This window comes from Phocoena sinus, chromosome 4 (assembly GCF_008692025.1).
Source record: "Phocoena sinus isolate mPhoSin1 chromosome 4, mPhoSin1.pri, whole genome shotgun sequence".
NCBI classification, from domain to species: domain Eukaryota; kingdom Metazoa; phylum Chordata; class Mammalia; order Artiodactyla; family Phocoenidae; genus Phocoena; species Phocoena sinus.
In genome coordinates this window covers 46021794-46044372 of record NC_045766.1, presented here as the reverse complement: position 1 = coordinate 46044372, position 22579 = coordinate 46021794, and the positions used below count along the sequence as shown (strand labels likewise).

The following is a 22579-nucleotide window of genomic DNA, read 5'->3' as shown; positions in this document are numbered from 1 at the left end:
ATACCTTATGAACATTCTTTTTTCCATGGTCATAGCAGTGTAACCGTACGTAATTTGGGAAGGGGTAATGTGTGAAATGCAAGTACTCCTTCTTGTACATGGGCGAGAAAGAGGATAAGAATAAGAACATTCAGATCATGTCCTATGAATTTTCATTCCATCCACTGCCCCAGAGGAGGAACAAATCACAGAGATGTAAAAACTTAGATTTCGGGCTTCCCTGGTGGCACAGTGGTTGAGAGTCCGCCTGCCGATGCAGGGGACACGGGTTCGTGCCCCGGTCCGGGAGGATCCCACATGCTGTGGAGTGGCTGGGCCCGTGGGCCATAGCCGCTGGGCCTGTGCGTCCGGAGCCTGTGCTCCGCACCGGGAGAGGCCACAACCAGTGAGAGGCCCGCATACAGCAAAAAAAAAAAAAAAAAAAAAAAAAAGCAAAAAAACCCTTAGATTTCAATAATATAATATGCAGTAGCTTAAATAAAGGCTAATATATTCCAGCTTCAGGATTTCCTGTTACTAACATTTTAGCCAGTGAGTATTGTCTGTCTTTGTGCTTGGTATATTATAATTATTTTGATTATAAGTTCAAATTCCTGGGATTTTGAGTATAATGGTTCTAAATGTCAGTAGCCAATAGATCATGTTTCAATATTTTTTTTCTTCTCTAGGCATGAGCAAGACTAGAATTCTAAGAGCAGTGAAAGTAAGAAAAAGCAAAGGTTTAAGTTACATAGATTGCATTAAAAATTTTAACACAATGTGAACTCTAGGAAAACTTAAAGTTCTTTCAAAAAACTACTAGAAATATATCTTTTTTTTTTTGTGGTACGCGGGCCTCTCACTGTTGTGGCCTCTCCCGTTGCGGAGAACAGGCTCCGGATGCGCAGGCCCAGCCGCTCCACGGCATGTGGGATCTTCCCGGACCGGGGCACGAACCCGTGTCCCCTGCACCGGCAGGCGGACTCTCAACCACTGCGCCACCAGGGAAGCCCTAGAAATATATCTTTTTGTGGAGAAATATTTTGTCTGAATATGGGAAGAAAATACACAATTCACAAACAGGATATGTAAGAATTAAGTATTGAAAAAAGTTTAAGTTTGCAGGTTAAGTCTGGATTATTCAATGAATGCTTTTGAAACAGCTGATCAATTATTTGTAATAATCTATAATAAAATAGATTCCTAGCACCATATGTCCAAATATACTAAAATAAACTCCATATGGGTTGAATATCCAAATGCAAAATGAAACAGAAATGTAAAGATTACATAAGTGATTTTATATATATATATATATATATGCAAAAAACATAAGAAGAAATATTGATAGATTTAACTATAAAATTCAAGACTTTAAAAACACTCTAAACCAAAATAAAAGGCAAAACACAACATGAAGGAAATATTTACAACATGTATTAATGTATTTAATATCAGAATCTTACAGAGCTATAAGAAAACAGATAAATGTGTAGTTAACATATAGACAAAAGACATGAAACATTTTCCAAAAGTAAAAAGAGTAAAATTCCATTACCTGTAACTATTGGAGATTTTTTAAAAGCAATAAATGCTACTCTGAGAACATGGGGTGTCTCATAGTCTGTTGATATAACTTAATATAATCTTTTTGGAGAGCAATTTCAAAACATGATTAATCCTAAAAAAAACAGTGTATAGTTTTGACCCAGAAATTTTACTTATAAGACTATATTCAAGGATATTATCATGGTTATGTATAAAAAATACATGTACAAGAACATTCATTAAAGCATTATTTAAAATTATGAAAATTAAAACAGCCTACATTTTCAGGAAGGTAGGATCGATTAAGCAAAGCATGTTACAGACACACAATGAAATGCCATTCAGGAAAGATGTAAGGATAAATATTTAATATTCTGAAAATATGTGTATACTTTTTAAAACGGTAACAAAAAGTATGGTGCCATTTCCCACACATATGACTGTAGAATACACAGCAAAATGTAGAAGTGGTTATTTCTAGATGGTAAACTCATGGTGGTCGAGTAATGAAAAATTCTTTTCTCCTTTTGGTTTGTCAGAATTTTTTTAATGTTCTCTTATTTCTATCTTCAATAATTTATAAAATTATGATATAGTTCAAACATACAGTAGAGTATAACAAAACAAATATCCCAGAACTGAAAACTCAAAATGCCAAGTCTTAACAACTTTTTACAATGTCAATTTCAGAGGGTTTTTCCCTTCCCTTCCCTTCCCTTCCCTTCCCTTCCCTTCCCTTCCCTTCCCTCCCCTCCCCTCCCCTCCCCTCCCCTCCTCTTCCCTTCCCTTCCCTCCTCTTTCCTCTTTTTTTCCTCTTTTCTTTCTCTTTCTTTCTTTTCCTTCCTTCCTTCCTTCCTTCCTTCCTTCCTTCCTTCCTTCTTTCCTTCCTTCCTTCTTTTTATTTTGGTTATTTTTCAGAATTAAATAATATTTGCACTTCAAACCATAAGGAAATAAGAGGATTAAACAACTTAAAAATTAAATTATAGGAAACAACCACTTTCTGACATTGGACTAAAGACAGCACTAGGATGCTTGAGGAAAGGTAGATGAGCCCTAGAGTCACCTATACTTGCTGCGTAAAGGTAATTGCTGTACTGTAGTACACATACATCTGATATCTTCCTCCCTTGGATACCCTTCTTGATCTCATTTCTAGTCTTTTTAATTGACACAGGTTTTTATATTTTTACTGTGTACATCCATTTAGTACTATATGGTACTGTTTGGCTTATATGGCTTAAAATTTTATAGAAATGGTATCATACTATATATTTTTTTGTTCAATACTATGTTTTTGAGAATTTTTTTCATATTAATCCCTGAAACTCTATTTTCTTTAACTGACACATAGTGTTAAATTGTATGAATCTGCGATAATTTATTCATCCATTCCTGTCTTGATGGACATTTAGTTCATATTTTATACAATAAATAGATACTACTTTTACAAAATCACAGAAGTTATTGAGATTATTGAGCAGTCGTAAAAAATATTACATGATGGAATTCAAATAATACATTGGCTGCAATATCATGCAGGGATTATCTGATTTTGCCACTAAAATGTAAATATTCATGGATAAGTTCCCCTTATATAGAGATAAATTCTGTTTAAACTCATAACTTAAAATTTTTTCATCTTTAATTTTAAAAGACTAATTACTCTCCAAAATAGTAAAAAGAATGTAAAAGAAAATACAAAAACCTATTTTAGCTTCTTTGTAATGGAAGTTTCCTAGGCAATCACGCATCCAGCAGAAAGAGATGGTTTTAGCCTTTTTTAAAGGTCAACTGAATTTTAATGTACAATTTACCATCAAGTTGACATAAAGCTACTTATTTTTCTGAACCTAAAGTTAGGACTAATTCTCACTCCTCTATCCTAGGGGCCCGGCATATAATAGATGGCCAGTAAATATTTGTTAAATAAATTGATATTGAATATATTGATTTTTGACTTTGAGAGAAGGTCTGGGAGAGGGCATGCTGGTGTTAAAATGTAGAAATTTCAGAAACACTTGGGTGTTTTATAATAAGGAGTGTGGGCAGAATATCTCTTTTAAATTGGTATTTTCCTAGAAAATCTGAGACATGATTTTGGTAGATTACAATAGATTCTCGTCTGCCTTGCCGTCCCTTTCACTCAGTACCTGCTAGATGATGTTAAAGCTTCAATAAAGAAGTATCAGATGGCAGTATATTGGCATATAAATCAACTCCCATTTAGAGAAATACAGATATATTTATATACATATTATATTCTGTATAGACTAGCTTTTTATTAGAAATTTCAAAAAGTTGATGTTATATTAATTCTTTAAAAATGTTATAGTTTCAGTTTTATCATTGATAATTTCTTTGCTGTTTACATTTATTCTTGTTTTCTTTAAGACACATTCAGAGGGCTTCCCTGGTGGTGCAGTGGTTGAAAGTCTGCCTGCCGATGCAGGGGTACACGGGTTCGTGTCCCGGTCTGGGAGGATCCCACATGCCGCGGAGCGGCTGGGCCCGTGAGCCATGGCCGCTGAGCCTGCGCGTCCGGAGCCTGTGCACTGCAATGGGAGAACCACAACAGTGAGAGGCCCGCATACCCAAAAAAAAAAAAAAAAAAAAAAAAAAAGATACATTCAGATATCTCAGTCATGTTCTCAGGTCACAACTTCTTTATAGACAGTACACGTTTTCCCTCTCTGAACTGCCTTATATTTTATTTTCTGTTAACATAGTGATTGTAATGTACAAGCAATTTCGAAAGGTAATCTTGAAACTGATGTCCAACTATATGGATGGAGCCACTCTTTCAAATGTGTTGGTGAAAATTTGCTGCAGATAAATTTTTGAAGACAAAGCATTATGTTTTGTGCATTTCATTTTCACTCATTCATTTGCTCACCAGCATTTTGGAGTGCCTAAAATGTGGCAAGTGTTTTAATAACCCTACCGACTTATACTTAGTAGTCCTGAAGCCTGGCTTCTATGATTCCATAACCAACAGGCATTGGTGCAGTGATTCAGAATGCTGGCTCTGAAGAAGGACTCCCCACAATTGACATTTTAGCTGTGTGACCCTGAGCACAGTATACAACTGCTTCAAGCATCAGTTTCCCATTAATAAATGGAAATGAAAATAGCACCCAGGATTAAGAGGATGATATGGTACAACATATAAAGCACAGTGGCCAGCATACAGAGAGTGCACAGTAAGTGTCAACACGCTGACGAAATTGATAATGATGGTTATGTTGGGCAAGAGCTGCACTTCTTTGGGTCTCTGTTTCTTTAACTACAAAATGCAGATTGAACCAGGTTCTCTTTAAGTGCAAATAATTGATTATTTAGGGGCTGGGTTGGGGGGCATTTAGCGCAAAACTTTTGTACCTCCATTACCTTAGAATAAATTAGGCATCCCAGGAGGTCTTTAAGGGCTGGTCGGAAGTGCGAAGTACACAAAGATAAAAATTATGTTCCTGAGATGTGCACAAATTAAGTTTCCATAATGTTTACATTGCCACATCTGTGGCTGATGCCAAGTCCTAGCAATACTTTCTTTAAACCAGTGAAATAAAAAGCAATTTTGGTCAGGGTCGAAGCTGAATAGTCACCATTAGCACCATTAGAGGAAACACTGATTACATTAAGGTCTGCCTTGTAGACATGCACAGTCATAATGCCAGAACATTACTACTTGGTATATTACTCATAGTATTATATGCTGAATGTGTCAGGATTTTACCTCTTAAAAATTATTTATTTTTGAAAATCAGTTTAAAATACATGTATCAAAGATCACATTCAGTGATCTATTATTTTCCTATACTTTTATTAAAAATTGTTCTATTTTTAGTATCGCCACTGTAATATTTGGGCAGATTGTTTTAGGCTACTGCTTTTATTTGTTTGTTTTTGCTTGCCATTTTGGGTTTGGGGCTTTTATCAGTTCTGTTTTGATTCTGAAACTTATTCTCAGAGCTGAGTTCTTATATTGATAGCTTGAACTCCTCTCTCGGTGGAGAAGTGCACCCAAAACTGCTAAATTGCCTGCAAGTCTTTCCTCATCTTCTCTGTTATCACTTAGAGCTTCCATTGAATGTTGTATTTTCAAAGTATTTTAGCACTGTTTTAATTTGTGTTATGCCTGTGAAATGAGAATGCCATAAATACCCCCAAAGTAGGCTAGTTTATAAAGGATCAGTAAGTATCTTGATATTTAAGAGAAAATAAAGACCCAAACTAGAAATCAGAATAACAGGTAAATATATTTAAATAAATGCAGCATGAAAATGAGTCTAAAGGAAGTGTTCCTTGCAACAGAAGAGGGGTAAGGCTAATAACAAATGCTATTTTTAAAAAATGCTTTAATAGGCTCCTGTTTAAACAATATTTTTTAAATATATTATATTGCATACAATAAAATGCACAAATCTAAAGTTTGCACAGCTTAATTAATTTTGACAGATACCCACCCTGAGCTTCCCTCTCTCACACACCTCACACAGGATTCTTAGTACATGTCTGTCTCTCCCCCCACCTCTTTCAAGAAGAGTGTAAGCTCTCTAAGGATAGGGGCTGAACCAAGCTCTCTGGCTTCCCTGTGACCTCACAGAGCCTGCTGGTTCTCAGTCAGTAATGAATAAATTAAAAAATGAATAACTATTCATTAATAGGATCTCCTATTATCCTGCCTGACTTCTCTTCCTGGTGGCTCAGACCTGGGAAGAAATCATGGGGGTAAGGGTTGTTAATACCTGTAGCAGCGTCAGCCTGAGCGTGTGGGAGGGCGATCTATCAATCAGGTCTCTTCTTAAGTGCAGTTTAAAGTTCCTGAGAGAAAGAATCAGGCAAAAGATGCAGTGTCCTGAGGATGACTGGTCCGGGAAACAAAGAACTGTTTCAAGTATGTGGTTCTTGGAGTCAGAAGCAGAGAGGTGGTATAAATCCTATCAATATCTATTAGTTGACACAGTAGGCCTGTGCAAGGGAGCTGCATAAGGTGCCAGCATTTGAAAATCCTTCCTGAAAATAATGTCCTGCATTATTCGACAGTTTCTAATGAAAGCGACCTCACGAAGATCGAGCATTAATGTAAAATAAATGTGTCTTGATGATTGCAGACCACCTTGTATCTGGGATAAGTATATTACATAGTGTATTATTTTGATAAAACGTCAAGGACGAGAAAAACGGAAAAAAGGTGAAAAGGTATACAGCACGCTTATGAGAATAAATCAGTCATATGTATGCTTAGAAAAGTCACAGTAGACTAACTGCTATAATAAACAAACAAACTCAAATGTAGTGGCTTAACTCTACAAGTTTTGGTTTTTGCTCGTGCACAGGTCAAATGAGCCTTCCTGGTCCCTTGGCTCTTCTGGACATCTCTTCTACAAGTGGCAGCTCAGGGAACCAGACTCCTTCCCTCTTGGAGTTCTTCCAGCTCTTAGGGCCTGAACCCCTCGAGAGATATTCCACACCCAGTCAGCAGATGAAGGGAGAGAAAGTGGTGAATTGACGTACATAATTGCTCACATACCTTTGGCCAGAATTTAGTTACTTAGCTGCATACCACTGCAAGGCAAGCTGGAATCTGCTGTTCCCAGGATAAAAAAGGAACGAGTGGTGAAAAGTTAGCCATTTTTTTTGCCAAAGGACTAGTCCTGTCTTTTGCCTTCTATGAACTGTTAGGTTTGGGGTTTTGAGGTGCCTTTTGAGCACCTTCAGTCCACACCCCTCTACCCCTGGCCTCTGGCAGCCACCAATCTGTTCTCTGTTTCTGTGAGTTCAATCTTCTCAGATTGCACACGTAAGTGAGAACATGCAGTATCTTACTTAGCATAATGCCGTCAAGGTCCATCCATGTTATAGCAAACAGCAGGATTGCCTGCTTTTTTTATGGCTGAATAATATTTCATTGTATGTATACATCATCTTTTCTTTATCCACTCATCCATGGGTACTTTATCCATGGGTACTTAGGTTGTTTCCATGTTTCAGCTATGGTAAATAATGCTGCAGTGAATATGGGGGTGCAGATATCTCTTTGAGACAGTAATTTCATTTCTTTTGAAAGTATCCCCAGAAGTGGAATTGCTATACCATACAGTAGTTCTAATTTTAATTTTTTGAGGAACCTCCATACTGTTTTCCATAGTGGCTGCACAGGTTTACATTCCTACCAACAGTGCACACGTGTTCCCCTTTCTCTACATCCTTGCCAGTACTTGTTACTGCTTGTCTTTTTGATGACAGCCATTCTAAAAGGTTTTGATTTGCATTTCCTTGATGATTAGTAACGTTGAGCACTTTTTAATTTACCTGTTGGCTATCTGAATGTCTTCTCTGAAAAAATATCTATTCATTTCCTCTGCTTATTTTATAATCATATTGTTTGAATTTTTTTTCTGCTATTGAGTCTTTTTGTTTTGATAATTGTTGTAAAATTTTAAAAAATCTAATTCTCTGAGGAAAATACCTTCTGTTTGACAGTAGCTGACATTCTTACTTTAAGAGGGAGCCACAGCAGGTACTAGGTCAGACCAAAGAAGATGGTTAGGGTTGCAGGGTGGGTATGGGAATGTCTCGGACCTAGTTTAGGCGGCCAGTACTTGAGTTTATTCCCCAAAGAGCAAAGAAGCCGGTCAAAGATGCAGACACCACCAGTGTGAGTGGGTGGGCACAGTACTCCATTCCTACCTTAGAGAGGTTACCCAGGAATTGGTGGTCCTGGTGATGTTTTTGGAGAGAGATCTCCCCAAGGTTGGAAGACCATGAGGACTGTGAACTTGTTCTTGTCTACTTCCAGCCAGGTCATTGCCCAGGATCAGCTTATATTCTGTCCATGGCTAGAAATCTACCACGTAGGAACTCTGTCACCTTGTAATGATGTAAAACCTCTGGCCACAGAAATTCTTTCTGTGCCAGCACTGGAGTAATCTCTGTTCCCTGAGCCTGAATGTCAAGGCCAAGGAGTTTGCCATGTATGCCTGGGCTGGGACTTCCCACAGGTAGGTTTAGCTGTGGCTATCACAGAGGAGAAGCTGTTTTCCTAACTCCGGAGACTAGGTTTGGGGATCAAAACATGCTTTACTAATGGGGACAGAACTTCTAGCTGACAAGATAAACTCATAGGATTTGCTGTATCTCTATTCTCCATTAAAGTATTGTAATTTTTTTTCACCTTTTCCTTTTTTACAGACCAGGAGATCAATAGACAAGCACTTCTTTGTTGCAGTAAGTTATGCGCTGAAACAAATAAGTGTGGGATTCAATATGGTTATGCAGCCACGTGAGCATTACTTCAGAGAACATCTCTTTAGAAATGTTTTCTATCTCCAAGTAAACAATTTCTTATATTTCATTGACATTAACAATGAAATGGTTGGTTTGATGAGTTAAGTAAATTTTTCAAACCGAAAAGAAAACTGAAATCATGCATTTTGGCAGGTTTTCTTTCAGTTTAGAGGGAAATAAATCAGCCTATCTAGTGAAAAAAACAGTCATCTGAAGGGCTTTGTTACCTCCTGTTTGAAATTTATATAGACTGGACCGCTTTACCCCCCCTTCCTGGTGAACTCACCTTTTCATCTACGCCCAGCTGCACCCAGTATGAGCTTCTATCCTAACCTCATCTGCTTAAACAGTTGCTTCCTTCAACTAGGTTTCAAGAGCTTTAAGAGTCTGTTGGCTCTGTGTCTGATTCATCTTCGTAGCTCTTTGTAGCTTGATTAACTAGTAATTAAGTGAATAAATATGGAAAAAATTTCAGTAAAAGCAAAAGTGATGACCAGAGTTACAGGTGGCCAAGGCTTTCATATAACTAGTCACAGGGATTTGCTTTTTAAAATTTTTAAATAGAAGTATAGTTATGTATAATATTATATTACCAGTAGTTTCAGGTGTACAACACGATTTGCTTTTTAAAATGTTTTCAATGAGACATTCCTTTTTAAAAAGGGACAACTTTTTTTAAAAAGCCTCTAAATCCATGTATGCAAAACAATCAGTCCCTTGTAACTACAGCCTAAAATTTCTGAATATAATATTATTTTACATGTTCAAAACATTAAAAGAACTTTCTTTAATAAATCACAGGTTGTCCTCTCTACCAGTAATGGTAAAAGTGATCTTGAAAGAACCAACTAAACTCACTTTTCCCCATGAGTTTTTCATTATAGTTGAAACCGAGGTTCATACATTCCCTTTTAATCTGTGTGCTTTGACTATAGGATGTGAATCAGAAGGAGATTTTCAACTGGAAGGTAACAAGAATGAGTAGTTCACTTATAATTTTTGTTTTGAGTATATTACCAGGAAAGATTTTTTTTCCTTTTTTTTTTTTTAATGGCCCACGCTGTGTTCGTTTGTTGTTTTTTTGGGGTTTTTTTTTTTTGCGGTACGCGGGCCCCTCACCGTTGTGTCCTCTCCCGTTGCGGAGCACAGGCTCCGGACGCGCAGGCTCAGCGGCCACGGCTCACGGGCCCAGCTGCTCTGCAGCATGTGGGATCTTCCCGGACCGGGGCACGAACCCGTGTCCCCTGCATCGGCAGGCGGACTCTCAACCACTGCGCCACCAGGGAAGCTCCACGCTGTGTTTTTCTCACAATTTTATGTCCATTCTGGCTGGCAGTGGAGTCTTCCGTAAACATCAAAGGCATCATAGAACTGGTATAAAGAGCTTTTATTGCATCTTTAACCTGGAGTTTTTATTTCCAATGAGTCCAAAGTATTATCCTACTTGAAATCTGAATCAGAAATAGGCTAGATAGGGCTTCCCTGGTGGCGCAGTGGTTGAGAGTCCACCTGCCTATGCGGGGGACACGGGTTCGTGCCCCGGTCCAGGAAGATCCCACATGCCACGGAGCGGCTGGGCCCGTGAGCCATGGCCGCTGAGCCTGTGCGTCTGGAGCCTGTGTTCCGCAACGGGAGAGGCCACAACAGTGAGAGGCCCGCGTACCGCAAAAAAAAAAAAAAAAAAAAAAGGATAGATGGGATTGTGTCATAAAAATGAAGGTGATTTTATTTCAGAAGAATGAAAGATTCTTACTCTATTCTATGAAAGTTGTCATTGAATGCCAGAGGCTCATTCCAGGGTGTACTTTTTATAGTTATGTTTAGATTCGAAAAGCTAGATGGTAAAGCTACCAACTGCTTTGTGCCTATTGTGAGAATTTTTTTCTCACCTAACTTCTTTAAATGTTGAAATAAAAGCAGTTACTACACTTACCAGTTTATAAGGATTACAGTGACATCTTGTGGCATGTTATTTTCCCTTTTAAAACTTGCCCAGGTAAAAGCTAACACTTTAGTTCTTGCTAAAGAATTTTAGCTTTATTAATGTAAGAGATATTCATAAAAAAACTCAGAAACTACTATTTGAAGTAGAAGCCAAATGAACAAAATGCATTCCACTTTATTTGGTTCAAGTAAATATTTCTGAATAATTTCAATTAGAAAAATATTTTCTTTCAGAAATACCAAGATCTAGCATTCATTTAAAATTTTCTTCCATTGACATCATTATGACATAGGAAACGCCCTAGAAATCAATCCATGTAAAGACAATGAAATTAAAAATTAGAAGTCTGTTGCTAAGGAAGTATTGTGTGATTATAGCTTCTATAGCTTACGAATTGTTAAGACCATTATAAACAATCTTATTGGAGGAAAGATTTTTATTGGAAGAAAATATTTTTCAGGACAAAATTAAACCTCTGGCATTTAATCTGATAGTTATCAGCCTCCTCATGGATTGCCTCTAATTAGCATGTACAGTATGTAAGGCGAGAATGTTAAGCTACATGAAGAGATGTAATTTTTTTTTAAAAAAGATAAACTAGATTTAATATCCCCACCCTCCCACTCTGCCCTCCTTACATGCATTCTGGTCATTAACAGTCACTTCTATGTGATGGATGTCAGAAAAATTCTTTCAGATGTTTTTTAATGACCAAGTTCAGTCTGCTTCAGATACTGTGGAGACATTTTGCTGAAAATAATTACCATTTGCAAGTAGCTTGTGAATATTTGCTGTTCTACTCCCTTTTTCCTTTCCTCTCTCACACACTCTCCCCTCCCCTCTTTTTGAATTTGAACTTCTAAATAACCCTTCTGAGAGCCAATGAAAGCAATCTCCCTGGGATTTTATACGTGACAACATTTCCACTCACTCTGTACTTTAATAAATGTGATTCCTTCACAAGTCTTGCTGTGAATAATATGCTAGTTCATCCAATTCAAGACATCAGTTGTAGGATACTCCTTTGTTTTACGTACAGCTTAGAAAGAAAAAACTCACTTTCAGTAAAACTATGACATGTTAAACAGAATGTTTATTTCAAACTCATTTGAAACATTAAGTATATCTTCCATTTAGACTTATTTAAATACATTTTATTGTAGATCATACCTATGTATATATTAAAAAGAAAATATAAGCAAAGTAAAATGTTTCTAAAATACAGAGTCCAGCTCCAAGTCACTCTCTGTGCAGTGATTGATGTCCACGTTTGCCCACACCATTATCCTCTACAGCGCTAAGAGCACTGGTGACACAGTCATGCCCGTAGTGCAACTTCTGTCTCTAGGACTTTCTTCTAAGCTATTGATAAGTATTCCACGAGTTTTGAAACTGGCACTTTATCTGACGGAAAAATCAATGAAAGGTTTTCAGATGATAACCAGGATTCACAATGCTTCTTCAAATAGCCATTATGATTCTTTCTCAAATGGTTTGTGGACTGAGAAGCCGAGAGATTACGGTCAGACAGCCGTCATGCAACAAGATTACTGTGTGCGCGGGCAAGGCCGTCTAAGTCTTGGTTGTTACCTTCACCAGCAACTGTAAGACACCATTGATGACTCCATTCTCTTAATGTTAAAATGTGAAAAATTATGTGCCTTAGAAGAGCTGAAATATGGTAATGTTAATGCTAATTGCTAGCCTTTCATGACTGACTGCTATGTGTTAAGTACTTATTATATTCCTCATACACATTATATCATTTAATCCTCAGATAATCCTATGAAGTAGGTGTTACTATTTGAATATACAGATGAAAATTAAACAACCTTGTTCCAAGGACAGACATCTAGTAAGTGGCAGATCTGGTGTTTAAACTTGGTTCTCTCTCATGCGCACAGCCCATGTTTTTCCATAGGTAACCTGGTTATAAATATTTAAGCAGAAAATACTTGAAGGGAGGTGACTCAATCATATAGAAAAAGATGATCTCTCCATCAGCAATTTTCCTTGAATAAGAGATAAAGAGCAATTGCATGAACAAGTGTCAGATTTATATATTTGTGAATTATCACAAAATTTTCAGAAAAGGGGAGAGATGAAACACTGTCTCCTATTTGAAAAAGAGAAAAAACTGCTATATCAGCTAGTAGCTGGGATGACTGCTGAAAAAACGTTTTCTGGAACATGCCATATGTCACAAATAACCATGTAATTTTCCCCCAAATAGACAAAAAAACTCTGCAATTTTCAAAGAGAGGAAAAGTGTGTCTATACTCAGTACATAATAAAGGGTGAATTTGGACAAAGGACAGTAGGTGCTTTATTTGCATTGGTTTTGTTTTATTTTATTAAACACCTTTTTCACAAATCCATGCATCTTTGTCTCATCAAAATCAGAAGCCAATATATATATAATGCACCTTTAGCTTTTAGCTTATTAATGTTAAACTATCTTCTATAAGTAAACTGATTATTTTGTGGAAATATCTCTCCCAGTTTTCATAACACACAGTTTTTTTCATTAGCTATTTTTATGTGCATGTAGAGGCTTCAAACTCCCTCAAGAATAACTTAGTTGGCAGACATGAAACAAAGCAGCTGAGTCAAGTTTCATATTCTCTGGGTTTGCTCTCTTAGAAGAAAACATAGGGGAAAATATCCTGATACTGGTCTTGGCAATAATTTTTTGGATATGACACCAATTTTTTGGATATGACACAAAAGCAAAAACAACAAGTGGGATTACATCAAACTAAAAAACTTCTGTAAAGCAAAGGTAACTATCAACAAAATGAAAAGGAAACCTACAAAATGAGAGAAAATATTTGCAAACCATATATATGACAAGGAGTTGATATCTAAAATATATATCCAAAGGAAAAGAAATCAGTATCTTGTAAAGATATCTGTAACTCCCGCGTTTATTGCAGCATTATTCATAATAGGCATAAAACAACCTAAGTGTCCGCTGATGTATGAATGGATAAAGAAATGTAATATATGTATTCCTGTGTAACATATGTATATATACATATATACAAATACACACAAATGTATACACACACACAAAGGAATATTATTCAGCCATAAAAAGATGGAAATCCTGCCATTTGCAACAACAGGGATAACTCTGAAGGATACCATGCTAAGTGAGATAAGCCAGACAAAGACAAATGCTGTATGAACTCACCCATAATGCAGAATCTAAAAATAAAATAAAATAAAATAAAATAGTAGAATACATAGAAACAGAATAGAATGGTGGTTGCCAGGGCTGAGGGGGTTATTTATAATAACAGAGATAAACTCAGAAGGCCTTGTGCTATGTGAAATAAGCCAGACAAAGGATAACAAATACTGTATGGTATCAGTTGTATGCGAAACCAAAAAAAATAAAATAGACTCATAGAAACAGAGAGAAGAATGGTGGTTTCTAGATGCTGGTGGGTGGGAGAAATAGGGAGATATTAATCAAAGGGTACAAACTTTCAGTTATAAGATGAATAAGTTCTGGAGATCTAACGTACAGAATGGTGACTATAGTTAAGAATACTGTATCGCATGCTTGAAATTTGCTAAGACAGTACATCTTAAGCATTCTCACCACACACACACACACACACACACACACACACACACAAAGGTAACTGTGTGAGGTGATAGATGTGTTAATCAACTTGATTGTGGTAATCATTTCACAATGTATACATATATCAAATCATTGCATTGTAAATTTTAAATATATATAATTTTATTTGTCAGTTATACCTCAGTGAAGCTGAAAAATTATTTAAAATAAAAGCAGATGTATAACTGTCGTTGATTTCCTCCCCCAAAATATAAGAAAAATAGAAAAGTTTTCATAAGCTGGCTGTGCACATTGTGTGTGTGTGCGTGTGTGTGCCTGTGTGTATCTGTGCTAACATACATTTTAAACGAAATGGAACTGAACTATACTTTTTCATTTTTCTCCTCAAAAAATTAAAAATATAACTACCATATGATCCAGTAATTCTACTCCTAGGTATATATCTGAAGAAAATGAAAACACTAATTTGAAAAGATATATGCACTGTGGTATTCATAGCAGCATTATTTATAATAGCCAAGATATGAAAGCAATCTAAATGCCTATTGATAGATGAATGGATAAAGATGTAGTATATGTATATGTATGGAATATTACTCAGCCATAAAAAAGAATGAAATTTTGCCATTTGCAACAATGTGGATGGACCTAGAGGGTATTCTGCTAAGTGAAATAAGAGAAACAAATACTGTATGTTATCACTTGTATGCTGAATCTAAAAAATAAAACAGGGCTTCCCTGGTGGCGCAGTGGTTGGGAGTCCGCCTGCTGACGCAGGGGACACGGGTTCGTGCCCCTGTCCAGGAAGATCCCACATGTCACGGAGCGGCTGGGCCCGTGAGCCATGGCCGCTGAGCCTGTGCATCCGGAAGCCTGTGCTCTGCAACGGGAGAGGCCGCAACAGTGAGAGGCCCGCGTATCGCAAAAAAAATAATTAAATAAATAAATAAATAAAACATAGTTATTAAAAAAAAAAAAAAATTAAAAAAATAAAACAAACAAATGAATATAATGAAAATGTAACAAACTTACAGATATAGAGAACAAACTAGTGGTTACCGATGGGGAGAGGAAAGAGGGCAGGGGCAAGATAGCGTAAGGGAGCTAAGAGGTACAAACTACTATGTACAAAATAAATAAACCACAATGATATATTGTACAGCAGTGGGAATATAGCCAATATTTTTAATAACTTTAAATGGAGTATAATCTATAAAAATTTTGAATTCCTATGTTGTATACCTGAAACTAATATAATATTGTAAATCAACTATACCTCAATTTAAGAAAAAGAAACTAAAAAAAAAAAAAGATTTACTTTTTCAATAGAAAGGAAATTATTGAAGAAATTATAAACAAAATCAAACAATAGGAAAAACTTGGTACTATCAAGTATTCTATTTTTAAGCACTCCACAAACACGCTAATAACAGGGCAGAATCTATTTTCATTTAAGGGACATCTAAATTGTATTGAAATATTTTATGGTAAACATTCTGAATTGTAGAGTTTAATCTTATGTCAGCTAACACAAATTGCATTTTGGGCTTTATAAAAGCCACACGCTTGTCTAATAATGTTTACTCTTCCTTATAGGTAACTCATTTAGTTGACTGATGGCTACACAGGTATAGCAATATATGTAATGCTTAAGAAGTAGTGATGGGCTTCCCTGGTGGCGCAGTGGTTGAGAGTCCGCCTGCCGATGCAGGGGACACGGGTTCGTGCCCCGGTTCGGGAGGGAAGATCCCACATGCCGCGGAGCGGCTGGGCCCGTGAGCCATGGCCGCTGAGCCTGCGCGTCCGGAGCCTGTGCTCCGCAACAGGAGAGGCCGCAACAGTGAGAGGCCCGCGAACCACAAAAAAAAAAAAAAAAAAAAAAAAAGTAGTGATATGGTAATAAAGAACATCACAAACTCAGAATATCAATACTGAATCAACATTAGTTAGCCCAACCTGTGTACATTATAAATGAAAACAAGAACACTGGTCTCCAATAACCTCAGCTTTATGAATATGTCTTCTGAATATACAAGCAGTAAAAGATTCAGTGATAAGTATTGTGTCCTTGGATACTCATAAATTCTTTCATGGGCATTGCCTATAAATGTCTTTATATTTTTAAAAACTGTATTTCAAGTGTTCTAATATGCAGAGGAAGTCTGCATTTTTCCATGTGTAACAGAAAAAAAAACTTTAGGGTGAAACCATTTTTTTCTTTTTGTATAAATTCATAGCACTCTTAATGTAAACTACAACCCCAACTCCTGAATCTCTCCAAGTTGCATGAAAATTATACAGTTTTTCTGTTTCCATAAGTAAAAATATCAAACATGTAAACCTATGTTAAGTGGAGCTTTGCTACCAACCTGAATCCATGGGTCAGCAGCCATGGCATCACCTGGGAACTTGCTAGAAATATAAAATCTCTGGTCCCACTGCAGATCTACTAAATGAGAATTTGCATTTTTAATAAGATCCCCAAGTGATTCCATTACACATAAATTTGAGAAGCACTAATTTAGGATACTTCATTGATTGACCTAATTTTCTATAAATTAATCATATTTAAACAACTAGTGTATAAGTGTTCCACCTGTATCCTTTATTTTAGCAATGTTCAAGATTTAGTGTCTAACAAAATCACCAGAGGAACTTGTTTAAAATGCAAATTTTCAAGTTTTTTCTCCAAGTTTAGAATTCAGTATGTCAAGGGTCAGGCCTGGTTGCTTCAAACCACAGCTCTCCTGAACAGAATTAAAGTTAATAATAATATCAATTCTTCTTAACAGCTCCAAACCATAGCAAAATACCTAACACACAAGAGAGTCACATACAAACTGTTTCTGTTAAATTTTGAAACGTTTCAAACTTTTTCAGAAATTATTAATCATAGAATCAAAAATTTGGCAATAAAAAAAAAAAAAATTTGGCAATAAATGGACCTGGTTCCATTCATGGAACACGACAAGACCATTCTTTTTTGTTCTTCCCCCCAAAGGAATGCCATTATTTCAGCCACAGGATAACAAAATAATTTACTGGAGAACTTAAGAAATTGACACTGTCCCCATTGGAGTCGACTACTCTTACACTAGAAAATAAGACCAAAATATTATGCAAAGGACTTATTACAACTCTCAAGAGGTCTCAAACACAAATGCATCCTGGAGCCATCAGGTAACCAATGGGGAAACAAGGAATGTGTTATTCCAGTTACAGACATTCAAGTTCAAAACATGAAAACCTCTTGCACAGAACAAACAAAAACATCCCTGTGGGCAGCTCTCAGCCTATGATCTGCTAGTTTCTAGTATCTGTACTAACAGAGTTTTTCTAGTTAACTCTCCGGTGACATACCAGAGGGTATATTTTTATCATTAATTTGCTCATTTGGCTTATTGGGGGACTTTTGGGAACTATGTTACAGTTCAGGTTTTACTTGCCACAGCAAAACATGGTGATATATCAGGCTCATAGTCTACATCACCCTTATAAAGCCAATGATCTTTAAAGACAAAGTCAGTAAGCTATAGCTAATCTATGGGTTGGCATAGCCCTATTTTTTTCTAACAAGTTTTGTGATGGAGCCACACAGAAGATGTTCAGTGTGCAGGTTTTTATATTACACTATACACTGTCTTCAGAGAAACAGCAGTTAGAATTTTTGCAGAGTACCTGTCTTCACCTCACTTGTTGTTGCTTGTTATGTATAAGTGTATGATGCTAATTTACTTTGGTGCTTTGTTTCTGCACGATTATAAAAGACTTAAGATGTCCAGAAACATCATTGTTTCCAAATTTCACCTAGAGGTATCTTTATACTACAACTTCTAAAATGAAAAACAGAGCTGTTCACATGTTCACTATGTACTTTTATTTTAAATTCTAGCACAACAAACACAATGACATGAGAGGATCATTACCTCAATAATACGGATAACATTCCTTGACAAGTTGGCTTATAATTTACATACATTGCTTTTATCGGGAGCTATTTTAAGTATTATCTTAAGATATATTGTAAAACACAAGTCTCAAATATATACCAGTTGCAAACATAATGTGCTTAGTTACTATTTTCCTTATTATTTAAATAAAATGATTTAAAGTTCCTCAAAATCATGCCCACTGGTGTTCATGGTTTCAGGATGCATGACTCGTCCCATGAATAGGATTGTACCTGCATTGGGTTGGGAATAAACAAAAGAGGAGTTGAACAAAAGATATTTATTTTCCTTCTTGCTTACAATTAGCAATGTTCTAATTGTACACTATAAATGAAAGCAAGAATACTGGTCTCCAATAACCTCAGATTTATGAATAAACTGTAAGTTTTCTGAATATACAAGCAGTAAAAGATTCAGTGATAAGTATTGTGTCCTTGGATACTCATAAATTCTAAAGATAAAAATGTAAGTAAATTATTTTCATTTAAAAAATCATTTGAACACATCTGATAAGTAATGCGGAAAATGTTTTCAATTAAAAAAATGATTTCTTTTTGGCTTATTAAAGTTCTGTTCTCATAACAGACTTACCTGTTCTCCTGTTCCTAATAAGAAAGAAAAATGGATGGTCGACAATAACTTGAGGATACAGCACAGCCATCCTGCTAATTGCAATCATTCCTGTAACGCAGAGAGAAAGTAATTACATGTCTGTGGATGTGCGGGGACTAATGAGTAATTTCTCCAAACTATCTATATTTAATGCAAAGGTAATGATTTACACGAAACAAGATTTTAAAGACTTAGAGAAAAATTGTAAATGTGTTAACATTACTACTTGATCTTAAAAAAAATCAAATACACACACACACAGAGTTCCCTCCCTATAGAACAATTTATTTTGCATGTTACAAATTTTTATTCTCAGATAAATACTTACAGCTTTACTAAAATGACCTTTGAGTCAAGGAAAGGGGGAAAAAAACCACCACAAACAAGCAAAAATCAGTTTCTTTATATTCTCAAATCATTATTTCTTTTACATGAAATGGGGATTTTTACATAGCAAGTCACCAGGCTTCTAGCAAGTGGCCAGAACAGCAGTGATTAAAGAGAAAATACAGCAGGGAGAGATGCAGTGGTGTTTCCTACAGCTGGGAAATTGAATTCCCTTGAGATCCTTATTGTGGGATAATCATTTTATACTTTCTGCAGGGTGATTTGTTGTCAGGAAAAGGCCAAGATTAAATTATGTAAGATTTTAAGCTTTCTCGATGCCTGAGACTACTGTTTCTATTTCCTCCCGAAAACACCATTTTAACTGATGAGATCCTTTTAATGGACAAATGTATGCAGAAGTTAAAAAGAATTTGCGCAAATATGATATGTTACATTTTACCGGAGAAGGGAAAAATCCTACCAGAATTTCATGATGGCTGTTGAACATGATATTGAAACAAATCCAAAGAAACGAATGAAAAAAAAAAAGAAAAATCCTTCTTGCTTAACTAAGGAAGTCAGAACATTCAAATTAACCAAGGACATTTACCATTTTGCTTTGGACACGTAATTTAGGTAAATTTAAAAACTTTTTTAATTTAAAATTATTATTATTAACTTAAAATTATGCACTGGAAAATCTCTTCTGCAGAGCTGACAATCTTCTCCTGCCTCTCATTAGAGATGGGGGTTACTCTGTATGGGGCACTGAAATGAGTGCATGCTTCATATCCTATTTGGAAAATTCTAGCAGGTTCATCATTAGCTTGACTTCTAAGTTAGAGCAGGGTCAGTTTTTTGGCTTAGTTCTAAATGATCCCCATTCCCCACCCAAGATTGCTTTAAAAATACAAATCTCAAAAAAGTGAGAAGATTTTGGAAAACAGTAATTTGGCACCTGAAGCAGCAGCAGCTTCTGAGCCTTCTTCATTGACCTCGATGAAGGACTTGTGAATTGCTTTAGAAAGGAAAATCTCTTTGTTATCTGCAGAAAAAGAGATAACAGAAGCATTTTTTCGGTATCAGAGAAAGGGAAGCACTTTTTCTTTAGTTAAACAGATTTGAGAAATATAAGTGATATAAGATACTGATATAAAACATAAGAGATAATGTTGTTAGATTACATTTATGATTTGAAAGAACCATTGAAAATGTATTTTCTGTTTTGTCCTTATTTTATATTCTCTTGTTGATTTTCTCCTTCATTTTTATTGGTAATTTTCCCATCGTTTATTTCTTATATTGCCAGGAAAAGCAGAAACGTGGCTCTGTTTTTAATAGCAACCTCAAATTAGTTCATAACTCAAGATAAAACTTCTTACATGTTTTTCCCTAACTTGAAATTTCAAAACATAAAATGAAAACAGAAATTCACATATAACCAGAATAAAAAGTTTTTTAAAATCTAATCTCTAATTACTGTGATAATAGAAATATCCTTGGCAAAGGAAAACAAAATTGACTTCTAGGTTGTAGAAACAGGAATATATTAAAAAGTTATTTCCCATTCCAATTAATTGGTTTATCTGAGGATTCAAAAACATGCTTTATCCTAAAGTCAGAGGAAATAACACATTTTTAATATTAGGAGGACTGTTTTTCCCTTTGAATTGTCTTTCTAGTTATGCTTACTATTAAATTAATGGCTGTTATAGGCTGAATTTGTTCTCTAAAATTCATATGTGGAAGCGCTCACCCCCAAGATTTCAGAATGTGACTGCATTTGGAGATAGTCTTAAATTTAAATGAGTCATTCGGGTGGGCCCTAATCCAGTATGACTGGTTTCTTTACAAGAAGAGGAAACTTAGACATAGGTACAGAGGGAAGACCATGCATGATGGTTAATTTTACGTGTCAGCTTGGCTTGGCCACAGTGCCCAGATAATTGGTCAAACATTATTCTGGATGTTTCTGCAAAGATGTTTTCTGGATGAGATTAACATTAAAGCTGGTGGACTTTGAGTAAAGCAGATTACTCTCATCATGTGGGTGGGCTTCATCCAATCAGATGAAGATTTTAATAGAACAAAGACTAGCCTCCTCTGAGCGAGAAGGAATTTTGCCAGCCTTCAGACTCCTCCCTGTGTCTCTGGCCTGCTGACCTACCCTGCAGATTTTCTATTTCCAAAGTCTACACAATTGTGCAAGCCAATTCCTTAAAATAAATCTCTTAATCTCTCTCTCTCTCTCTCTCTCTCTCTCCATATATATATAGACACGCAAATGCAACCTCTCTCCATATATAATATATATATATATATATATATATATATGTATATCCATTCATCCTGTTGGTTCTGTTTATCTGTAAAACCCTGACTAATACAACATGGGAAGACATAGGGAGAAAATAGCAATCTATAAGCCAAGAAGAGAGGTCTCATAAGAAATCCACCCTGAAGACAGCTTAATCTTGGACTTCCAGCCTCCAGAACTGTGACAAAATAAATGTCTGTTATTTAAGCCACTCAGTCTGTGGTGCCTTGTTACGGCAGCCCTAGCAAAGCATACAGTACAATAGCCTTCAGTCTTGGGTTTCCCACTTTTCCCCAAGATTAAAACAAAACAAACAGAAGATACTTCAAATATATAAAAAGGAAAATAGCACAAGAAGCAAGATAAAGGATTACTCAAGTTTGTACCGTTTTTTTTTTTTTCTAATCCCAGGATGTCTACTTCAAATTTAAGATAAATAACTTTGTTGCTCATGCCCAGCCCTATTTAGTAAAAGCACAGTTGACTTCCCACTAAACTACTTAGTAATACTTTCAAAGACACATGATTATCTGATACCGATAGAAAACGATGTTCAACAACATTTTTGGTACACCTGTTGCAAAGCACCTGCTTATTTTGAATAAGCCCCAAGACAAACTGGTGGCATCTCTGATTATATTTTAATAGGGATACTCCTTCCTCAGCTCATATTCAGCATTAAGATAGAAGCACTGCATTATGAGATTGTCCATCTCACATATTATGATATTTTCTTCTAGAATGCATTTGATAACCAGAAGAAAAATTAAAAGCAATAACGTTTTACATCAAACAATTAAGTATAATTAGCTTTCTCAAATCCAGATGACTAGGTTTTTTAGCAAATGAAAATAAAAAATATCAATTGCATTAAGTAACTAGTCAAACTAATTTAGTAGGCAAAACAAACACTGAATTCCAAGACAGTAAAACGTAACTATTTAGTAGTTAACAGATGCTATATTATTTTCAGATTCTGCTACCCATTTTCATCCGTCTGCCAGTTAAGGTAGAGA

At 35.9% G+C, this 22579-nt stretch overlaps 1 protein-coding gene across 2 annotated transcripts in view; it reads right to left on the bottom strand.

Annotated features, from left to right (window-relative positions):
* Positions 1–18211: 18211 nt before the first annotated feature.
* The window catches only part of SERPINI1 (serpin family I member 1), a 68516-nt gene continuing 64148 nt past the window's right edge, over positions 18212–22579 (bottom strand). The window contains exons 7-9 of one of the 2 annotated variants that reach the window (XM_032630663.1): positions 20205–20291; positions 18899–18988; positions 18212–18540 (exon numbers count right to left, since the gene is read on the bottom strand). In XM_032630663.1, the coding sequence (XP_032486554.1) occupies positions 18464–18540; positions 18899–18988; positions 20205–20291 (254 nt within the window). In that variant the 3' untranslated portion in view covers positions 18212–18463. The remainder of the gene's footprint in view (positions 18541–18898; positions 18989–20204; positions 20292–22579) is intronic. The other variant, XM_032630664.1, reaches the window with a different exon arrangement.